This window comes from Kogia breviceps, chromosome 3 (assembly GCF_026419965.1).
Source record: "Kogia breviceps isolate mKogBre1 chromosome 3, mKogBre1 haplotype 1, whole genome shotgun sequence".
In the NCBI taxonomy this organism is placed as follows: domain Eukaryota; kingdom Metazoa; phylum Chordata; class Mammalia; order Artiodactyla; family Physeteridae; genus Kogia; species Kogia breviceps.
This window is the reverse complement of record NC_081312.1, coordinates 21,977,631-21,999,019: the sequence shown is the minus strand read 5'-3', so window position 1 is coordinate 21,999,019 and position 21,389 is coordinate 21,977,631. Positions and strand designations below refer to the sequence as shown.

The window sequence follows — 21,389 nt, the reverse complement described above, 5'->3', positions numbered from 1 at the left end:
TCTTAACCCTGCCAGCACATTAGAATCATCTGGGAAGCTTTTTAAAAATAACAGTGTTTGCCCCATCCCTTAAATACTCTGAATTAATTATCCTGGACCGAGTCTTGGACATCTTATGTTTTAAAAGCCTCCCAAATAGTTCAGTTGTATGGCCAGGGTTGAGAAGCTCTGCTTTGGCCACAGGTGGACACCATCTGTTAATCATTAATTTTTCCAAATGTCATAGAAATGTCTCTCAATCAAAAGCAGTCATTGAATTTGCCTGCATTAGTCATTCTTATTACAAGATGGAATTTAGGAGACTTTTTGAAACACCATCCCTTATGTATTCTTGACAAGTTGTATTTAGAAGTTTCTCTTTTCTCCTTTTTAGTACTTAAAACTTTTATTTGTGTTGCCTTTCACTTACAAAGTTCAAAATAAATATTGAGTTTTCAGCCTCTCAAAATCAAGAAGAGAAGTCTTGAGAGAATATATAGTCACCACCCTATGGAATGTTCCACTAGAGAAATGTGGCTTTTTCTTCATCTTCTTTGTAACTACATCTCTGACCTCATGCAATTAGGTACTCCATTAAAAATGCCTCTTATTTATTGGTGAATTCTTTTCTAATGTCTTTCATTTTCTTCTATTTTGAGTAACTCACCTGTTCATTCACTCAGTCATTCACTTAATCCATATTTATTGGAAGTCTACTACATGACAAGCAATATGAAAGGTATTCAAAATTCAGCGTCCATCAGAAACAGACAGTTCTCTATTTCAGAGAACTGGCAGTCTAATGAGACAACATCAATAAAATATCATCCAAACACTTGTAAAGTTTCATCGTGATAATTAGCGGAAGGAGAAGTTCATGGTACCATGAGGATTCACTATGCGAAATTTGACCTCATCAGGAAATTTGGGGAAAGCTTCTAAAGGAAGTATCTGTTGAATGAAACCAGAAGGATGAATAGGTCCACTGAATTGGGAAACTTTCAGATAAAACAGGATCTAAAAAAAGTAATAACTAATGTTAACATAATTAGGGAGAAACCATGAGGGTTGTGCATGTTGCATGACCTGGGAAGCCCCTGACAAAGAAGTTACATCAAAATTAATAGTATGTTTGCAGTTCACAACCCTACTAACTTTCTACTTTGTTTTATATTTTTGTGATGTTCAGCTACTTGTCAATAGATGCAACTCTGCAGCGGCTGGAATCACATTCCTTCTACAATTTGAGTAAAATGACTCACCTGTAAGTACAATGAAAAGTGAAGCATAAATCCAAGCCACAGCCACTCTTAATTGATAATTTGGGGGCTCCAGAGGGCAATAGCAACTAGAACATGGGTTATAATTTCCATTTATGATTCAATTCTTAACTTATTCTCACTCTCAGTTTATGTTAATTCATCCTAATTCTAACTTGCATGGCTGGAAGTTAAAGACAAAATTAGAAGTCCTCTTTTTGAATTGTCATTCCTTTCTATTACTACTGTGTCAACAGATTTTATTGACATGGATATCAGTAAGTCAATAAATAGTTACTGACCTCCTACTGGATTCCAGGGCCTGTGCAAGTTTCTGCAGAAACTAACTTTTTTTCCTCATTTAGGAAAGAGAAATGAAACCCTGGTTTCTTTGCCTGACATTGTCTAACCTTGATGTTCCCTGGTGGTCTAGAGGTTAGGACACAGCAATCTCATTATCTAACCTTGGACATGTCATGTAATCCTTCCTAACCTCAGTTTCCTCATTTGTAAAATAATGGTAATAAGAGTTCCAACTTCATATGCTTATTATAAATATTGAATGACATAGTGCATGTATAAGCATTTAGCACAGTGCCTCCCACATAAAACCAATCAATACACTTCATAAATAATTATTCTCTTTTTATTTCTGTAGTACCTTGCAATCTATAAAAAGTTTTACACAAATAATCACATTACATTCTTTTAAGCGGCCATGTATTATGAAATATTAACTCTCTTTTCTTGATGAAGAACAAAAATACTTATCTATGAATACTTAGTATGTTCTAAACATTATGCTGAACATTTAAGTACTTTATTTATTTAACCTTCAAAAAACAACACTGTGAAGTAGAGATTATCATTTGTATTATTTATTTAAGAAAAACATAAATGTAGAGAGACTAAATACATTATCCTAGGTCACAGAGTTACTAACGGATAGGGCCAGAGTTTTTACATCATAAATATGTGACTCAAATCTTCTTTCCCTATATAATACAGTATGCTGCTTTTAACACATTTTTGACCAGAGACGTATTACAGCCACAGGTATTAGTTTCTGTAAAAATCCCCCGGTCAATAATGTGTTAAGAATACTGAGGCCCAGACAGTTGTCTCCAGCTATGGTAGGCTAGCAGACATTATTATATCAACCATTGGTTTGAAAACAACTAGAGGAACTGGAAAAAATCTGTTTAAAGGTATTTGAGTGTTATGAAGGCAGCAAGAACTTAAGGGGAGAGAAGCAAATCCCCAAAACAACATTTGATTACTTTCCTCTTGAAGTATTTTTTAAACTGTAAACAACAGCTGAGAGGCTGCCCAGAGGTTTAGGCAGTTTTATAGAGCTAGGGAAATAAAAACTGGAGTTCAAGGCTTACTAAGGAGATAGTTCCTAATAAACACCCAAGGATTTTAGCTGGGATGCCAAAAAGAGCTTCATCCCAGAAGTACTGTATAATGGGAAATAGATCAGTCCTCACAAAGACTAAAGCTCAGCTTTCAATAAAAAATAACCAAGCATACAAAAAAAAATTAAAAATAAAGAATTTATGGCAAAAATCAAGAGAAGAAAACAGACAATAGAAAATGATCCACAAGAGATTCAAATATTGGAGTTATCAGACAGACTTTAAAATAACTATGATCAAGACATTCAAAAATTTAATTGCCAAGATAGAGAATTTTAGAATAAAACTGGAAAATATTTTTGAGAAGATCAAATGGAAACTCTAGAATTTAAAAATTCAATTACTAAAATAAAACCTAAATACATGAGTTTAACAACAGATATGCATAGGTCAAAAGAGAGTAAGTAACCTAGATGTTAGGTCAGAAGAATTTATCCAACCTGAAGCATGGAGAGAAAAAGAAATATGTGGCACACTAAAAAGTCTAGCATACCTATTACTGGATCCCAAGAAAAAGAAGAAAAAGAATGAAAGAAGCAATATTTGAAAGAAAATTTCCAAAATTCATGAGACATCAAGTCACAAATGTAAGCAGTACTGCAAACCCCTAAAGGATAAATACAAAGAAAACCACATCAAGGCACATCATAGTAAAAGTGCTAAAAAAATCAAAGAAAATCATAAAAAGCAGCCAGAGGAAAAAATACATAATACTTTCAAAGAAGTAACAACATGACTGAAAGCTGACTTTTCAACAGAAACGATGGAATCCACAAAGCAAAATGTAAGATATCTGCAAAAAGGAGAACCACAAAAATAACAACAGCAAATATCAGCCAACCTAACGAAAAGATTCTCTGAAATTGAAGACAAAAGAAAGACATTTCAAGCAAACAAAAGCTGAGAGGATTCATCACCATTAGGCTCATATTAAAGAAACTGCTAAAGGGAATTATTAAGGCAAAAGGAAAATAATCCTACCTGATAGCACAGAGGTACAGGAGGAAATGAAAAGCAAAAAACAAAAACAAACGAACAAAAAGAGCTAAATATAAATTAACCTCGACTGTACAAAACAAAACAAAATGTCTTATAGGGTTTAAAAAACAGTCAATCTTTGCTCTGCATGATAGTATTGGATCATAAAACTGTGCATGCTGAAACTGTGCAAAGCGATCTTAATCAATGAAAAAAAGATTACTTTTTGTGACAAAAATTCTTGTCAAAACATTAAAATCTCTCTTACTATTGGGTTATAAATGTATGGGGAAAGCAAAAATAGTAAAACTAATATTTTTAGCACATGGTAATTTTAAATGTTAGAAGCATTTAGAAGTAAAATGTTTTATTTCTTTCTAAAAAGCTTATCAAGAGTAGTTTGAATAGCACACACATTTTTCTCTGTTGTATATATAACTTACAAGAGAGTATCACGTCACTGTCTTGGAAAATTGTCATACTCCTTTCTAGGTCTGGATCAGCTTCCAATATCTATCCTCTGTTCTTTCAATGTCAAAATATTTCTGAGAGTCCCTTTAATGTAAGTTCTTTTTTTTTTACCATCATCATTTCTTCAGGGACATCTTCATTCTTTTTTTTATTCACAACCACTTTTCTTATTTATGTCAATAATGCACCTTCACTTAAGTTCCTCTTATTAAATGTCTAGAGTCTCTCAAATGGTAGCAGTATGGACATTCCCATGGTTAGCAGTTTCTATGACTCTATTTACATTTATTCAAATTTCATTTCCAGCACTATCACATTTTGTTTCTTTGTTTCTTCCATCTTTGTTGGTCAATTACCTCTTTCAATTATCCTCTTTTATAAAATGTTGTGTGGGTTTATCACTGAGAGTCATGGAGGCAACACAACTGCACACCTTATTGTTTGTGTATGAACTGAATAACAGATGCTCGGTGACCTATCACCAATGACTTTGAAAGGAGCGGTGTAATTGATCACCTATCATGATGTGCATCTGTTATTTACATAGTGATGCGTGGACTGAAGAGCTGGCAGCAAAGTTTGTACTTTATGCAATTTACTCATAGTTAATATATTGTGGTAACAAACTTGAACCATGTGGTTGGAACCAGTTATTATTTAAATTTAACTAAATAATGGTAACTGAACCTCATGCATATGGGAACCATGCAAAGCAAGGACTGCCTGTATACAGAGAATTCAAATACACAATTGCAAATGATGGGAGGGTTTTAAATACTGTTAATGCATTCTAAGTTCTTTGAATTGTCTGGGAAATGGTAAAAGCACTGACTTATTGTAGACTTTTACAAATAACGAATAAATATTCTAATCCATAGGGCAAAAACTAAAATAACTGTAAAAGAATGGATAAATAACAAGCTAATAATAGTGAGGAATGGAATAATAAAAATTAATACAAAAAGGGCAAGAAATTAGAAGAAATAAAGAACTTCTGGAACAAATAGTAGATTTAACTCCAAATAACCAATATTTACATTAAGTGCATAAAAGGACTAAACACTCCAATTAAAATACAAAGATTGCCAAATAGGTTAATTTAAAAATGCTGCTTATAAGAGACATATTTAAATATAAAGATATAGAAAAATAGAAAATGTAAGCATGAAAATATTAACATGCAAACAGTAACCAAGAGAAAATTGATATAAATATACCAATATATATAAAGCATGAAGCCTTGCTATATATAAAAAGAAATTTTACTACAATATAAAAGGATTACTATACACTGTACCAAAAAGATATAATGATTCTAACCTTGAATGTCTATAAGAGCATAGCTTCAAACCATATAAAGCAGAAAGTAACAGAACTAAAAAAATAAAATAGATAAAACCACAATCATAGTGGGAGTTTGTTTTAATATAGCTTTATCTGATAGAACATATATACCAAAAAAGTAAATAATCATACTCGTAAGAAATTAATATCTCAGTAGCTTACAAAAAATTAAAATCAACCATATTCTCTGACTAGTAGGTAGTACACTTCTAAATAATCATGGATCAAAGAAGAAATCCCAACAGGTACTAGAAAACAATTTTAACTAATTGTCAATAAAAATATGACAAATCAAAACCTGTAGGATGCAATTTAAGTCACACCCAGAAGAAAATGTATATATTAGAAAAAAAGCTGAAAATAATTCATTTATATATCTTTCACAATAAATTTATAAAGGAACAGTGAATTAAAACCAAAGAAAGTAGAACAATACCCAAGAAAACTGAGAATTCAGGTCATTAAGAACAGCAGTTAAAATTCAAAACCAAATCTCCTGACCCCAAATATAATGTTCATTTATCATACCATTTTGCTTCTCTGCCCCACTCACCAAAAAATCAAGGCAACTGATTTGTAATAAAGTTCTATATAAATCCTGCATCTCTGAAAAACAACTGTTCTGTTTTATTACAGCTTTTTTCTCATGAAGATTCTAGTTGTTAATATTTCTCTTATAATATCCATTTTCCCTCTCTGAGCAAAAGTGTTAACTTCCTAAAGCAAAGGAAACTATTCAATACAATGGCTACAACAAGGATGAATTTGAAAATGGGTTTTTAAAAAGATATTTTCCTTATATATATGAGGTTTTGAGAGCCTAATATCTTAGAAAGTAAGAGAATAATGCATCTTGCATTCTTCAAATTTTCCTGCTCCATATCCACCATTATTATCTGCAAATGGTTCTAGTCAACATGAAGGATAAATAAAGACTTTGAACCATCAATAATTTGTTTAATCCACAGACCGCATAGTACTGTCAACCAAACTTTCCTGGGATTCCTGAGCACAGAATTAAAGCCCTCTGATTTATTTAGGAAATAGCTCTTCACCATGTTGGATTTGCTGCAAGGGTAGGTACTAAACTAAGGAGTACTGATTTCAAACGTCAATACATGTTGCCAGTGCTTATTGAAATGCCTCAGTGAGAACACCAGCAGTTAAAGAGCATAATGTTATTATTCTGTTTCGTGAATATATTTCCTTCCTCAGCTGCCTTCTCTCTACACTTTTTTGACCATGTGATTTGGTGAATAGACTGATCTAGGGCTGCGGAGAACTCACACTTCATCATCCCCACTTCTAATCAACTCTCCAATGCCTTTTCAAACTTTTCCTGCCAAAGCTCAATATTTGTCCTCTGAGACGGCTTCCCAATTCATGTTTAGATTTTATTCCCTGATATGAATTGGGGTGGTAGAACATAAACATTGTTTCTGATAGTGACCATGAGCTAGGTTTCCAAAGATACAAAGCTACCCATTCATTCAATAAATACAGTATGTTTAACACTGTGCTAAAGCTGTGGTAATTGCATCTTATAGATAAACATACCCAATAATCCACTATTCAAAATAGTGGATTATTCTATTTTTATCCAAACCCTCTTCCCCTGGGCTCTGTGATACCACACTCCCAGCTGTCCTCCAACCATGCTGGTCAGTCTTTCTCATTCTCCTTTGCTGGTGTCTTCTCCTTCACCACTTCTAAATGTTGGGGTTCCATATGGCTCAGTCCTGTGTCCTCTTCTCACTCCACATTCTCCCCCATGTGATCTTATCCAACAAGTCTCAAACTTACACATCTAGTCCAGGCCTCACTTTTTAAGTATTGGGCCATTAACTTATTGGTCTACTTGACATCTCCTCAGTTGTGTTACATCTCTCTCACTACTTAAATACCCCAAACTGAAATCTACCTCTCCTCCTGAAATCTGTAACTCCTCTGATACTTACTGAGCCTGTATATGGCACCTCCATTCACCTTACTGCAAATCCCAGACACCTGAAGGGATCACTATACCTTCTTTCCTCATCACCCACTTCTAATCCTTCACCATGTCCTGTCCATTCTACTACCCTAATATATAAAACATTCATCCTCTTCCTCTCCGCTGCCACCACCATCTCTTGCTTGGACTACAGTAACTTCATAGCCTAACTGGTTTTTCCAGTTTGGGCTTCCTCTGATTCATTTCTGCACAACAGCCGGAGTGATTTTTCTCTTAGGATAAATCCAGAGTCTTCAACGTAAACTTCCAGGCCCAGGACTTCAGCCGGTCCTGCCCACCTCTGCCTCCTCATCTTGCTCCATTCCTGCACACCTGTGTTCTTTAGTTCCTTGAACAGTCCAAGACCTTCTCCACCTTAGGGCCTTCACATCCTTTTGCCTCTGTCCAGAAAGTTCTTTCTCTCTCTACCTGGTTAACACTACCGATTATTTTTTCAGCCTAAATATTACTTACACACACCCTTGATCCCACCTAAATTAATCCTTCACTTGAATCTATGATTGAACCCTTTATTTTTGCTTTATAGAACTTAAAATTTGTGAGAACAATGCAAATGTGTGAAGATAATAATAAATGTTTCCACAAGGCAGTGTGTTTTATGTGCCAATCACTCACACCATCAAACCAAAACCAAAAAATGGGGAACAATTAGATATATTCTAAACATGCACTTTTAAAATCATGAATTGAAGTAGAAGGCCAGTCTGAATTAATGAAAATTACAATTGATAGAACATTTAGTATTATGTGTGAACATACACAGATGCATATATGTTTAGCTGTCCTTAATGGAGAATTTACCATGTCCCAAGCACTATGCTGAATGCTCAACACACATATTTACTCACTTAATCTTAGAGACAATCCTCTGAAGTAGCTACTATTTTTTTACAGAAAAAAATGGTATGTATTTATATATAAAGTGCATTTTATGTAAACACATAACTGGACCTTGCTTTTCTGTCTAATAATCGCTACCCTTTTTTTTTAGTCCATTACATTTACTGTAACTATTGATATGATTTAAACCTGCCATTTTCCAATTTGTTTTCAATTTTTCTTCTCTGTTCTTTGTTCCTTTATTCCTCCTTTGTTTTCTCTTGGATTAATCAGGTTGTTTTTGCCTTTGTTTTTGTTTTCTAGCATTCTGTTCTATCCCCCCATTAGCTGTTTAGCCCTTTGTAATATTTTCTTTTGATTACTCAAGGGATTATAATATGCATCCTTCACTTATCATAGTCTACCAAGAATGATTATACCAATCCCCATATCATGTAAGAACCTTTTGAAATTATAATTGCAGTTACTCTCTCCCATTTTTTTCTTCTGTTTTGTCATATATTTTATTTCTATATATGTTATAAATCCCACCACATTGCTATTTTTTAAAGTTAATTAAACTTTAAAGAATTTGAGTAAAGAAAAACTAGTCTTTTATATATATTCCCATACTTAATATTTCCAGTGTTAATTCCTGCCTGTAGATCCAATCATTCCCTTTAGCCTGAAGAACTTCTTCTAGCATGTTAGTGTGGTTCTGTTGGCAACAAATTTTCTCAGCTTTCATTTATCTGAAGATAACTTTATTTTACCTTAATATTTAAAAATTAGTTTTGCTGGGTATAGAATTCTAGCAAGGCAGTTTTTTGTTTCGGCCCTTTGAAGGTATCTTTCCATGTCTTCTGGCCTCCATTGTTCACTCATAGTCTCATCATTGTTCTCCTATGGGTAACATGTCCGTTTATCTCTGGCTGCTTTTCAGGCTTTCTCTCTGTCTTTGGTTTTCAAAATTATGTACCTACGTGATATTTTCTTTGTCCTTAACCTGCTTGGGCTTTGCTGAACTTCCTGGATCTATGGATTTCTGGTTTTGTTCAAATTTTGAAACTTTTGCCCAGTATTTCAACAGACTATGGTGGAAGTGACATGATGCATTTTCAGGCCCAGTCTTTAAGAGAACTGGCAGCTTTTAATTTAGACTCTTGGAGGCTTGAACCACTATGTAAGAAGTCCAGCTACACTGATGGGAAGACCATATGGGGAGGCCCTGAGATTACATGGAGATGGAGAAGCAGCCAGCTGAACCTAGCCTTCTAACAACCTGCATCAGAGCCAGGCATAGAAACACAACCATCCTGGACCCTCCAGATTGATCCAGACACCAGCTATATACCAACCAATGATCCTAGGGGATGCCACATGGGGCAGAAAAATCGCCCAGATTAGCACTGCCTGAAATCCTAATACACAAAATTGTGAGCTATAATAAAATGGTTGTTATTTTAGCCATTTAGTTTGGGGTAATTTGTTATGCAGCAATAGATGGCCAGAAGAGGTGGAACACTGAGAATTTGTAATAGAAAACTACAGGAATGGCAGGTTTCTTTGCAAATTATTGAGGGTCCTAAGTGGTTACAAATCAGTTCTCCTCAGTTCTAAATTTCAGCTAGGATACTGGTTGGACCCAAAAATGTACATATGATAAAGAGTTATAACTGTAAATTGATGAAACACTAGCCACATCCATCTACTATTTCAATTCCTTTATAAAGAAGCCAATAGCATATAGTAGACGGTTGCTGTTGTTACTCCTATTAATAGTAGCTACCAATTACTGGATGCCTTTTATGGGCACGCACTCTGCTAAAAGTGCTTCACATATACTGTCCCATTTAATCATACTAAGCCTCAGTTTCCACCGTGTAAAATGAAGATGGTAATAAGTATCTCACAGGGCTCTTACCTAAGTTTACTTAGCTAAGAAATTTCAGAGTCAGAATTTGAAACCAAGAGTGTCTGCCTCCAGAACCAATGCAAACTCAAAATATCTCTTTAATTAAAAGAAGAAATAATTAAATAAAGTGCTGCCCTCAGAAATATGTTTTTACTGTTTTGTGGATTTGGGGGGTTTTGGTTTTGTTTTGTGGATTTTTAAAAAGATCACAAGTAAATAAAAATTCTACAACTGAGTAGGTAAAACGTGTGATTTACAGCAGATAGTGAGATAAGACTTAATTTTGCTGATTCACTGAATTGAATCAAGTGGATTTATTGGAGGTTTTGAGAGCACCAGTCTTAGTCCTGATCATTAAATAATCACGAAAGTAGCTGTATACATCCTCCAGGCATATATACACTACCATGTGTAAAACAGATAGCTAGTGGGAACCTCCTTATAGCGCAGGGAGCTCAGCTCGGAGCTCTGTGGTGACCTAGATGGGTGGGATGGGGGTGGAGGGGTGAGGGAGGTCCAAGAGGGAGGGGATATATGTATACATATAGCTGATTCACTTTGTTGTACAGCAGAAACTAACACAACACTGTAAAACAACTATATCCCAATAAAGAAAAAAATAAATTGAAAAAAAGAAAAATCATTTTTACAATGTTCTATTTCTAGTGGAAAATCTGCTGATAAACTTACATTTTCCTCACTCCGCTTCAAAACTCTGAACATTTATAAACTCTCTTTGAATTAGCATCTATTTTAAAAATTCCTCAATAAATTAAAAATGCATCAAAATCATGAATATCACCTTCCATTATAGATTATTTTTCCCCAGTTATGTAATGGAATGTTAGTGGTAAAATACTTTATCGATAATTATCATAGTAGAATAATTAAGATATCTCTCACTGAAAAGCCTTGATACACAGTAGCAGAGACAATAAAACTCAGAAAATTCTGATGGGAGGAATAAGTTGTTAACTTTGGAGTATACAGTGTAAAACCTCTCCCCTGACTTATGAATCTTCAGTAAAATCTACATTGCTCACTTTCTGATGTGAGTGGATTCCTTATTATCAGCAGGCAAGCATGATGGAACAGAAGAATATGGAACAGTCCATATCTGGGCTACATTTTAGAAAAATGTGACAGCAAGTATTTTTTAATCCTGTAATCTGGTGTTGAAGAAGTCCCCCCAAATTAAAATTGATCCAATAATAAGCATTTTAGGATAAAGTTGTTCAATAATTTTGAGTCATTAAACTTACTCTTATCTTAAATTTTAAAAAAGAAAATGTAGGAAATAACTTATTCTGTGAACTTATAGACTATTACTGAAAAGTGAGTGTTAGTCCAAAAATCAGGACTTTAGAAGCTAAGGATCAAATATACACAAGAGCTTTGACAGCCTTGTACTTTTTAACCCAGTAATTCCATTTCAGTACATTTGCACTAAGAAAATGAACATAGGAGTGAGAAAAAAGTTCACATAAAAAGCCATTTGTCTCAGAATTAATTTAATAGCAAAAATTTGGAAACTACTCTAATGCTTAGGTAGAAGAATGGTTTAGTATGAAATACTGAGCAACCATTAGACATCTTTTGTCATAGACTAACCTCAGAGGAAGGTTAATGCTTTTGACACAATGCTGTTAAAACAACAACCACCAGATATATCTATGAAGAGGAAAGAAACTGACTTTCTTTGGATCGTGGAATGATGGGAGATTTCACATCTTTTTGATGTGAAAGTGTTTACAAGTTTTACAATGTATATATATATATATAATCTTTATAGTCAGATGAAATAAACTTTTTAAAAATTAAGGAGTCCTTCAATATGCATTCATTTTGAAATTAATACTTGATGTTAAAATACATGGGTGAGTTATTATGTGATAAAAGTCTATCACAAAATGTTACTTCAACATTAATTTACTTAATTCTTAGTCCCAGTTTTCACATCGGTATAGTACAGCATTTAAAGTATTTAAAGTAAGAAAATTCTGGCTTTGCCAACATATTCACATCTTGCTTTTAAAGTAGTTAAATAATTAGTTGCTACTTCCCTACACCTTCTGGAGCATGCAGTAAAGTTGCATATGATAGATGTCCACGAATTATGTGTTTAACTTTAACGAATCTCTCCATACTCCACTCACTAGAGTAAGCAGATCTAGTCAAAGTCAAAGTGGCCTGCCTCCCATTTTTTTGAACCATTGCCACTTAAAAGCAGACTAGAAAAAAAAACCCTGAAAATCAAATTGAAATAAGAGTTGCAAATGATCTGGGACTGGCTGAGAGCTAGGTTTTTGGTTAATAGTCTTGTCCAGTTTCTTGTTTTAAACAACACAGTCATGCGCATTATTGCATTTGTATTTCTTAAGAGTCCAGCTATGCTGACTGGGGCAGCTTCTCTTCTCTTCGGTTACTTTAATTCAGTCTCCGTGCCTGGTGGGAGTCTGAAGCTTTCCTATCGCCCTTGGCCCCATCTAACTCTGCAGGTGAAATGCCATCTCGACTTTATTATCACCCTCAATTCTTTCCCAGTTTGGCGTGCTTTTCATTCATGGACTGGAGATGTTTAGGGTATAGGCAAATATCTCTAAGGCTGAGAATCACAGTCAAATGCCAGGACAAATGCCTATTGAATAATTGAGGTGGGAGTGGGGACAGGACAATGGAAGAAAATCAGTAGTTGGAAAGTTCCTTCATAGGAGGGTTTAAGCCTTCATTTTCCCCTTTTTTGGCTGCTCCTTCCCCAACCTGAGAACTCCCTTCTCTCACCTTGCTGATTTCCCTGTTCTTTCGGTTTAGACTGGGTACTAAGTACCTGCCACAATGCCAGTTGTTTTAAACAAACCAATTTCTCTACTTTGGGCCCTTATTGAGAATTAACAAATATTTCTCAGAAGAAGAAAAACATCCAGAATCTAGATGTATGATTAAGTGAACCTAATGTATGTTAAATTATTAATCTGCTGTCTTGTGGAAACACTGCACACTGGGCGTCAGTTAGACTTTTCATCTAAATGTCCATTTTATTTGAAATCCAATGAAGGAAAATTAAGCAATAATGAGTATTTATGTTTAAGCTCTGGTCGATGATCTCCTTTAAACATCTTTAAAAAAAAAAAAAAAAAAAAAAAAGCTGTATTTGGAGTTAGAATTCCTAGTTTAAGGCCCAGAGTTGCCTCTAACTGTGTAACAGGAGATCAGTCACTTAACCTTTCTAAGTGTCTGCATTGTTTTCTCTGCAAAATAAGGATGATGTTACCTGCTTCTCTAAAATCAGTTCTTCTATTCCCTCAGTGGTAGAACTGTTCTGAGTAATAAATATACCCAATCCCTTTTCACCCTATAATTTTCCAAGGCTGGGCTTTTTTCTATTCAATCAGCTTCAAGATCCGGAAGAGCATACTTGAAGATTTAAGCAGACTATTTGGCACTGCATATTAAACATTTTTATATAGGATACATATTGCTTTTTAAATTAATTTGGGTTTTTTTTTCATGGCTTTTATTATATTTTTTTTCCTCATTTGAACAAGATAAAATAAAAAGTGAAATTCACACATTCCTAGCCTCCAAACCTTTCTCCACCATTAACAGTGCACTCTGTATTTTAAGAATTTATTGATGCTTATTGTATGAGTTTGGGTAGGCTAATTACTGTAAGAAATAGACAAAAATAAAGATGTGTAAACCCTAAGGTAACAAGTCTATTTCTTCTTTATGAGACAGTACTGGGTAGATGAGCAGGTGGGCAGGGTAGCCTTCCTCCATGCAGTCACTCAGGGACCCAGGCTGCTGATCCAGAGGCACTGACATCTTCAGCTCTTGTTCAAACTCACCCTGCAGGACATCTCTATTCCAACCCACTGTGCTGCAATTGCATACAGGTTTTCTTTCTCTCGGTGTCCCCAGCTTCCTGGCAGCACATCTGGCCTCCTGCACACTTGAGCCATAATTGCTTTACTCAAAATTGTGTGATTCAAATTCACCCTCCCAGGCATTCTTGGAACTCATTCCAGTTTGGACTCCTATTTCCTCCTCCTTATCAGAGGTTTCTGGTACTTACCTCTACACCTCCATTGCTTTTTTTGCTACAGCTATACCAGCTGCATTCACTTCTGACAGCGGCCTCCATTTAGCTAAACTACTGGCAGTCCATGCCCCACTCCCCTTCTCTGTTTCAGCAGATTTTATTTTTCTAGATTTATTGAGATATAATTGACATATAACATTGTGTAAGTTTAAGGTATACAATGTGTAGATTTAGTATACTCATACACTGCAAAATGATTCCCACCATTGCATGAGCTAACACCTCTGTCCCGTTACATAATTACCATTTCTTTTTTGTGGTGAGAGCATTTAAGGTCTCTTGTAGCAACTTTCCGTGATATAATACAGTATTATTAGCTATAATCACCATGCTGTACCTTAGATTCTCAGAATTTGCTAATATTATAACTGGAAGCTTGTACACTTTAACCAATATCTCCCCAGTCACCTGCCCACACTCCCACCCCAGTCCCTGGTAACCACCACTCTACTCTCTGTTTCTCTGAGCTTGTCACTTTTAGATTCCATGTGTAAATGATTTCATACAGTATTTATCTTTCTCTCAGCAGAGATATTTTAAAAGTCATTTGCGAACAAGTGTTAACCACTTACCTCAGAAGGTGGCTTCTTTTGCCTGGTGTTTCCTTGTGGTATCTCTTGTCCATCTTTCCCCTTTTTTCACTCATACATTTCCCCTGAAAAATCCATCTCCTCTTTTGTGTCTCCCTCTCTCTGCCCGTAGCCTCTCTCACCTCTTTCTTCTCTTACAGCCGCCATGTTGGTTGCCAGCCTCATTTAATCAGCTGTAACCAACAGCTGTGGTTCATTTCCCTTTCATTCTCTATCCTAAAGTTGATTCAGCCAGGCTACGCTCTTTTATTGTGACATTCTCTTGGGCTGCTCACTCAAGTTCACTTGTTCAACAATGGTCACTCGTGGAGCAATTTTCCAGACTGCAAACCACACTCAGCTTCAAACTCTTCTAACTAGTTTACGTTTGATTGACAGACGTTTGAACCGTCCTCTCCAAATGGAAAGCTCTGGCAAGGAGTTTACTGCTCACCACACAGCATCTCAACTCAACAGAGTCTGATAGTCTTAGAGGGGCAAGGTGGGATTGCTATGAGAGTGTGCAGTGGGGTAGCCAATGGTCCTAGTTTACCCAGGATAGAGGGAGTTTTGGGGATGCAGGGCTTTTAGTTTCAAGCCAGAGCAAAATTTAAACCATCTAGTTTAAAGTGGGTCTTTCTATGCAGGGTCTTGGTTGGATAAAGATCATGATATGATAGTTTAGGAATAGTGAACACAACAAGGCAAAGATTTTGAGGTGAGGGTTTCTAAGAGTTTTGGGATATAAACTGTTGAAGCATTGATGGGTCTTTCAAGAAGTTCCCAAAATGAATAATAAAGTTATTTTCCTGGGCAAAAGTTATGCTAATGAAGACAAGGGACCTGGAAGGTTATGCTAATAATAGACAGAAAGCTGAGGTGGGGGAAGTGGGCGATGGTTTCTGTTCTCAGAGTTAATGCCACTCTCTCTTTTCCAAGTTCTGTTTCATATCCACTGTCCTTTGTCAAATGCAAAACATAGTGGGGTTTTTTTGTTTGGTTGGCTTATGTTTTTAAATTTTTGCAAACATTGCATTACCTCCAGCCCCAAGTCTCCAATGTCTGCTCCAGCTTTCATTCCACTCAGGAGAATAACAATAATAAAACTATCACCTATAGAGCCTTCACCATAAGCTAAGACACATGTCAAACCCCTTATAAACATTATTTTGACCCTCATAAGAGTCTTATGAAAGAGGCACTATTATTGTCCCTATTTTACAGATGAGGAAACTATGGCTCAAAGAGGTCAAGGAACTTGTCCAAGGTCATGTAGCCAGAAGTGGCAGAGCCAAGATTTGATCTCAGGTCCATCCAACTATTCAGTAATAAAAAGGAGCAAATTACTGATATATGTGGATGAACCTCACAAACACTCTGTTCAATGAAAGAAGCCAGACGCACAAGACTACATATTTATGATTTCATTTATATGAACTGTCCACATAAGGCAAGTTTAGAGGTAGAAAGGAGATCAGTGGTTCCTAGGCAAGAGGCAGGGGGTGGGAATTAATTGCAAATGTGCATATGATTATTTTTGTCATTGATAGAAATGTTCTAAAACTGGATTGTGATGATGATTGATTTTACGATTCTATAAGTTTACTAAACATCATCTAACTGTATCTAATCACAACGCATGAAGTTAATGGAAATTCTTATCCAGTAAAGCTGTTTAAAAAATCCCAGAGGCCAGATTCTAAGTCTTCTAGTTGTTACCAGCAACCACTAGGTGCAGGTTCCTTTAGGAATCAAGCCTTAGGTGCCATTCAGAAGGGGATAGACTGTAAGTCTTACTAAGTTTTCCTACCCTCTTCACATAAGCCTAGGGAGGGCCTTTAAACTCTTTTAACCAATCTACACATGTTGAATACATTTAATTCTACCAATGAGAGCCTATTTCTAAACAGGCACTAACTTCATTAATGCTAACTGTGCATTTTGATTAGCATGTATATAAACCTAAGTAGATAAGTTATAGACATATATGATATTATCACATGTGCTCAAGAGCTTTCAATTACCGATATAGAAAAATTAACCCAAGTGAACTCTTCATACTCACTACCTCTACTGCCTCTGAAATAGCAATTGACAGAGCAGCCTCACTGACCTTATTTCCTTGCTGTAATCCATTATATAATCCACTCAGACCCCCACTCCAGGGTCAGGTTACTTGCTGTTGTTAATAAAGATAACTGCCCTCAAAAAACCATTGGAGAGATTTTTCTTTTCTATTCAAATCTAAAGGGAAAAAAGGCTCTGAGACTGTAGATAAGAGAAAGGTCGCCCCAAAATTTAAATGGATTGAAACCAAGCCAGTGATGAGAGCTGAACAGCCATTGTGTCCCTGAAGGGAGCCAAAAAGTAGCTTGCTGAGGATGGGACTGGCTCCTGGGAGAAGAAGTCCCTGGGGCACCATGTAAATGTGTATTCGTCTCAGGAACATTTGTTAAACCTGATTTATGTTGTTTTATCTTTCATAAGAACAGAAAGGGATATATTACAGTGAATATGGTTCTGTATTTTTACAGAGAGATTCGGAATACCAGAAGCTTAACTTACATAGACCGCGGCGCCCTGAAAGAGCTCCCCCTTCTAAAGTTCCTGTAAGTATTCACTCCTGTCCCTTCCTACCTTTTTTTTTTTTTTTAAGAGAATTGTAATGTAGGAATATCCCTAGGATGATGTGGGCCATTTTAGTGGTGTGTGGCCTGGAGCAAATCACATCCTGTGACTTACTCGCCACCATTTCCCGTCAGGCAAGGTAAGGTGAAATGATCCACATTTTAAAAACCTATTCAAAAGTCAACACATAATGTGGGGACCAGAGACCTGCCCCACGAGACATGAGGGAGAAAATGCCATCATGTATATATGGTCTTTAAATGAGTATAACAAAACAAAACAAAAACCTCTGAAAGGCCACCGATCCACTTTGTTAGGAAATGGGTATCACAATATTAGAGTGACTGCTACACAAAAACAAACAGAAAACAAAAAAGGGTAAAACCTAATCTCTTAGAGCTAGGGGGACAAAAATGGAAGGGACAGCACTTACTGCTTTGCTTTGGTGACACCTTGTGAGCTAACTGTAACCTCAAGGAGAGCAGGGACCACAACATTTTTGCTCTTTGTTGTATATTTACTGCTTGGCACCTACTGCCTAGGTACTCAAGGAAGTGTGTTCAGTGGATGTGTGTGTATGGCCTCAGGTCTTCTGGGTACCTTCTCGTCTTCCCCTCTTTCCTGCTCACATGCATTGTAAAAAATTAGAGCACAAAAACGTTATGAGGAAAAAAAGCCAATCTTAATCCCAATACTCAGAAATAATCACTATTAACATATTAGTTCATTTCCATCTAGGGATTTTAAATAAAAGTATATATCCAAATGTATTTTATGAAATTAGTCTTTAAGGATGAATAGAGTTTATCCAGGAAGAGGAGGGGGAGTGGTAGAAGAGAAATACAAGTGGATGGGATAGGATGATAAAGATACAAAGGTGTGGAACCACATGCCTTGTGTGGGGAATGAAAAATAGTTCGGGATTGAAGAGGTAGGGGTGGGAAATGCCAGGAGAACAGAAGAGGATATGGATGCGAAACGTGGCTGAAAGGGTATCTGGGGAGTAATAAACACTTATAGCACAAGGCAATCGCTCCTGTGTGGACTTTGAGTTTCAATCCATCAGTAACTCTTTGATATGATGGTCCCCTACCATGTGCAGGGCTCAGTGGGGAACATGTAGGATAAAAAACCATTGTCCTTGCCTTCAAGAAGCTTACAATCTAGTTAACGAAGATATTATATATTGAATTGAAAAGTTCCTCCCCTAGGAGAACAATGGTAAGTGACAAATAAGAGGTACATACATTATCTGGGGGTGCAGGTAATTAGAGGAGACATCCAGAAGGAGATGGACTTGTTCAGGGTTTTGAAGAATAGACAGGTCTTGGTCCAATTCCGTAATATGGCATTTCCAGCCCTTTTTGATATGGTCCCCACTTAACTCTGGGTCTCCCCACCCCTCTCTTCCACATGAACAGCTGTTGCAATTGAACTAGTTTTTTTTTTTACTGTTCTTCAAATATACCTCGTGGGATCTTACATCTCTCCTTTGTTATTTGGAATGTCCCATTTGCTTTTTTGAGACCTCAGGCTCTGCTTCCTCTTCAGATCATATGTCTTCCCCTCTAGAAGGAGTCAGGTCAGAATTTGCCTTAGATGGTACAGCAATGGGACTAGAATTTTCTCTACTGGAAGACTTTCTTTAAAGATTTACTGGTAGTTACAAGTTCTCACCACGTCATACTGAAGCTCTCAAAAAAATCACTAAATCCACTACCTATGTTCTACTAGCTGCAAGAAATGTTAAACCAGCTAAGTCTGAGAGGCATCCAGAGTTTTTGTATTCATGCTGTCAATGCACATTTTTATCTTGACGTTTTGCCCTGATGACACAGCTTTGGAGAGTGAAGATATTGTCTTTGACTGATTTCCTCCCTTATCTGGACATATTTTTATGGTACTGCTGCCATGGTATTCTCAAGTGACTGCCATGGGAATACCATTCCTGCTAAAATAATGAACACAATATAATGTAGAGTTTGAAAGAAGAAGCCTGGCTTAGAGTTGGGTAATTATATCGTTTTCCTGTCCCATCCTCTCCTTATTCTACCCTCCCTTCCCTCCAACACACGCATAATGTCCTCCAGTTAAAACAAGGAAATCACACACACGCACACACACACGCACACACACACACACGCACACACACACACACGAAAAGAAACCTGAATTCCTATTTCTAGGAATCCCACTTGGTTCAAACAATCCCCAGATTCTTCTAAACAGAAAAGATGTATTGACACTGGTGGACTGGGTTAGATTCTTGTACCTTCAGGGAACATCATTTCATCCAAGGATTAGAACTTGCCCTGGTCTCGCAGATAATTAATGAAGGACTTAGGATTTGATCCTAGTCTGACTTCAGAGCACATACTTTTAGCTATTACATTATTCTACTTCCTATGTGTTGATTTTCTTACCTCATTTCTATTCTTCTGTTCTTCTTTTTCATGTACTTTAGTGGCATTTTCAACACTGGACTTAGAGTATTCCCAGACCTGACCAAAGTTTATTCCACTGATGTATTCTTCATACTGTAAGTGTGCACATATGCAATATTTGGCAATATTTTACTTGCCACTGACAAGAACTAGGCTGCCGCCAGAGGGGTTGGTTGAAACCAAGTGAAGCAGTTGTTTCAGGGAGGAAGCAGTGATCAGCTGTGACAAATGCACTGATGGATGAAGTAAGGCAAGGACTGAGAAATGGCCATTGGGTTTAGTAATACGGGGCATCGGTGATTCTTAAGAGAACACTTCCAGTGGGGTTCTGGGGGTGGAGAAGTCTGGTTGGAGTGAGCTCAAGAAAGAACCAGAAGGGGGAATTAGAGAGAGTGACCATAACAAACTCTTTCGGGAAGTTTTACTATAAAAAAGAAGCAGAAAATGCCTCAGTAGTTGAAGCATATTGAATACGGAGAAAAGGGTTTTTTTGTTTTTAATGGGAGAAACTATGGCATATTTATTTGCTGCTGGGATTGTTTGAATAGAAGGAATTTGATGATAATTATGATACTTTATTTTTCACATAGTTTTTCATAGCTTTTCACTCTTCCAAGTGTTATCATATTTGCTCCTCTCAACCACCTTACAAGACATAAAAGGAAAGTTACAATTTTTCCACTAGACAAATGAGGAAACTGAGGAATAGAAAACCTAAGGGATTTTGTCTGAGGAGAGTACCAAGGAGCAGTTGTGAGTGGTGCTCAAACTACTTCCTGTGACTTCTGATTGGGGCCATGGTGCTGTTTTCCAAAACCTATGACACAGTATGTGCAGAGAGAATTACAGACTGAGTTTGAACTACAGAATCAGCAAAATGTGAAATGGTAGGATCCAAACTCTTGGGATTTTGTTAGAAAAAAATGCCCATGCTTCTTTGCTGCAGAAGAGCTCAGTTCAAAATACAGGTCGTCTTCCAGCAACTAGACTGGCATAGAAATGTTCTCTAGGAGTATATGTCTTGCAAGTGGAGGGCACTTCAGTAATACTCGTGAAATGAAATCAATTGATCCCATTCTAGCAACCCTTTTTAGGGGTTCCACACGCCGAGAAAACGAGTTACTCTGGACAAAGTATTTGTCAGAGATTCATGAGAAATCTCTGAGACCCACCTGCTCCCCTTGCACGGGAGGATTGCCAGGAACCTCAGCCCACACCCAAATCTCACTTGCTCACTGCACATCTGGGGCTCTGAGTGTTTATCCACCTAGGACAGCTCTCACCACCTCACTGGACCTCTGAGCCACCAGCAGCTAAGAAGGGTCAATGACACCTAAAAAGAAATAAGATAAAACGGAATTGTGTCAGGTTATTTATATAAGGGCATATGTGCAGCAAGAGCCTAGCTTCAGAAGGAAAGCATTTCTTTTTTAAATTTATTTTTGGCTG

General features: G+C 36.6%; 1 protein-coding gene across 5 annotated transcripts in view; it reads left to right on the top strand.

Moving 5' to 3' along the window:
* The window catches only part of TSHR (thyroid stimulating hormone receptor), a 158,259-nt gene that overhangs the window by 94,728 nt on the left and 42,142 nt on the right, over positions 1 to 21,389 (top strand). For 4 of the 5 annotated variants that reach the window (XM_067027944.1, XM_059057610.2, XM_067027943.1 and 1 more), the window contains exons 4-6: positions 1,169 to 1,243; positions 17,403 to 17,477; positions 19,961 to 20,035. In XM_067027944.1, coding sequence (XP_066884045.1) covers positions 1,169 to 1,243; positions 17,403 to 17,477; positions 19,961 to 20,035 — 225 coding nt within the window. The remainder of the gene's footprint in view (positions 1 to 1,168; positions 1,244 to 17,402; positions 17,478 to 19,960; positions 20,036 to 21,389) is intronic. The other variant, XM_067027946.1, reaches the window with a different exon arrangement.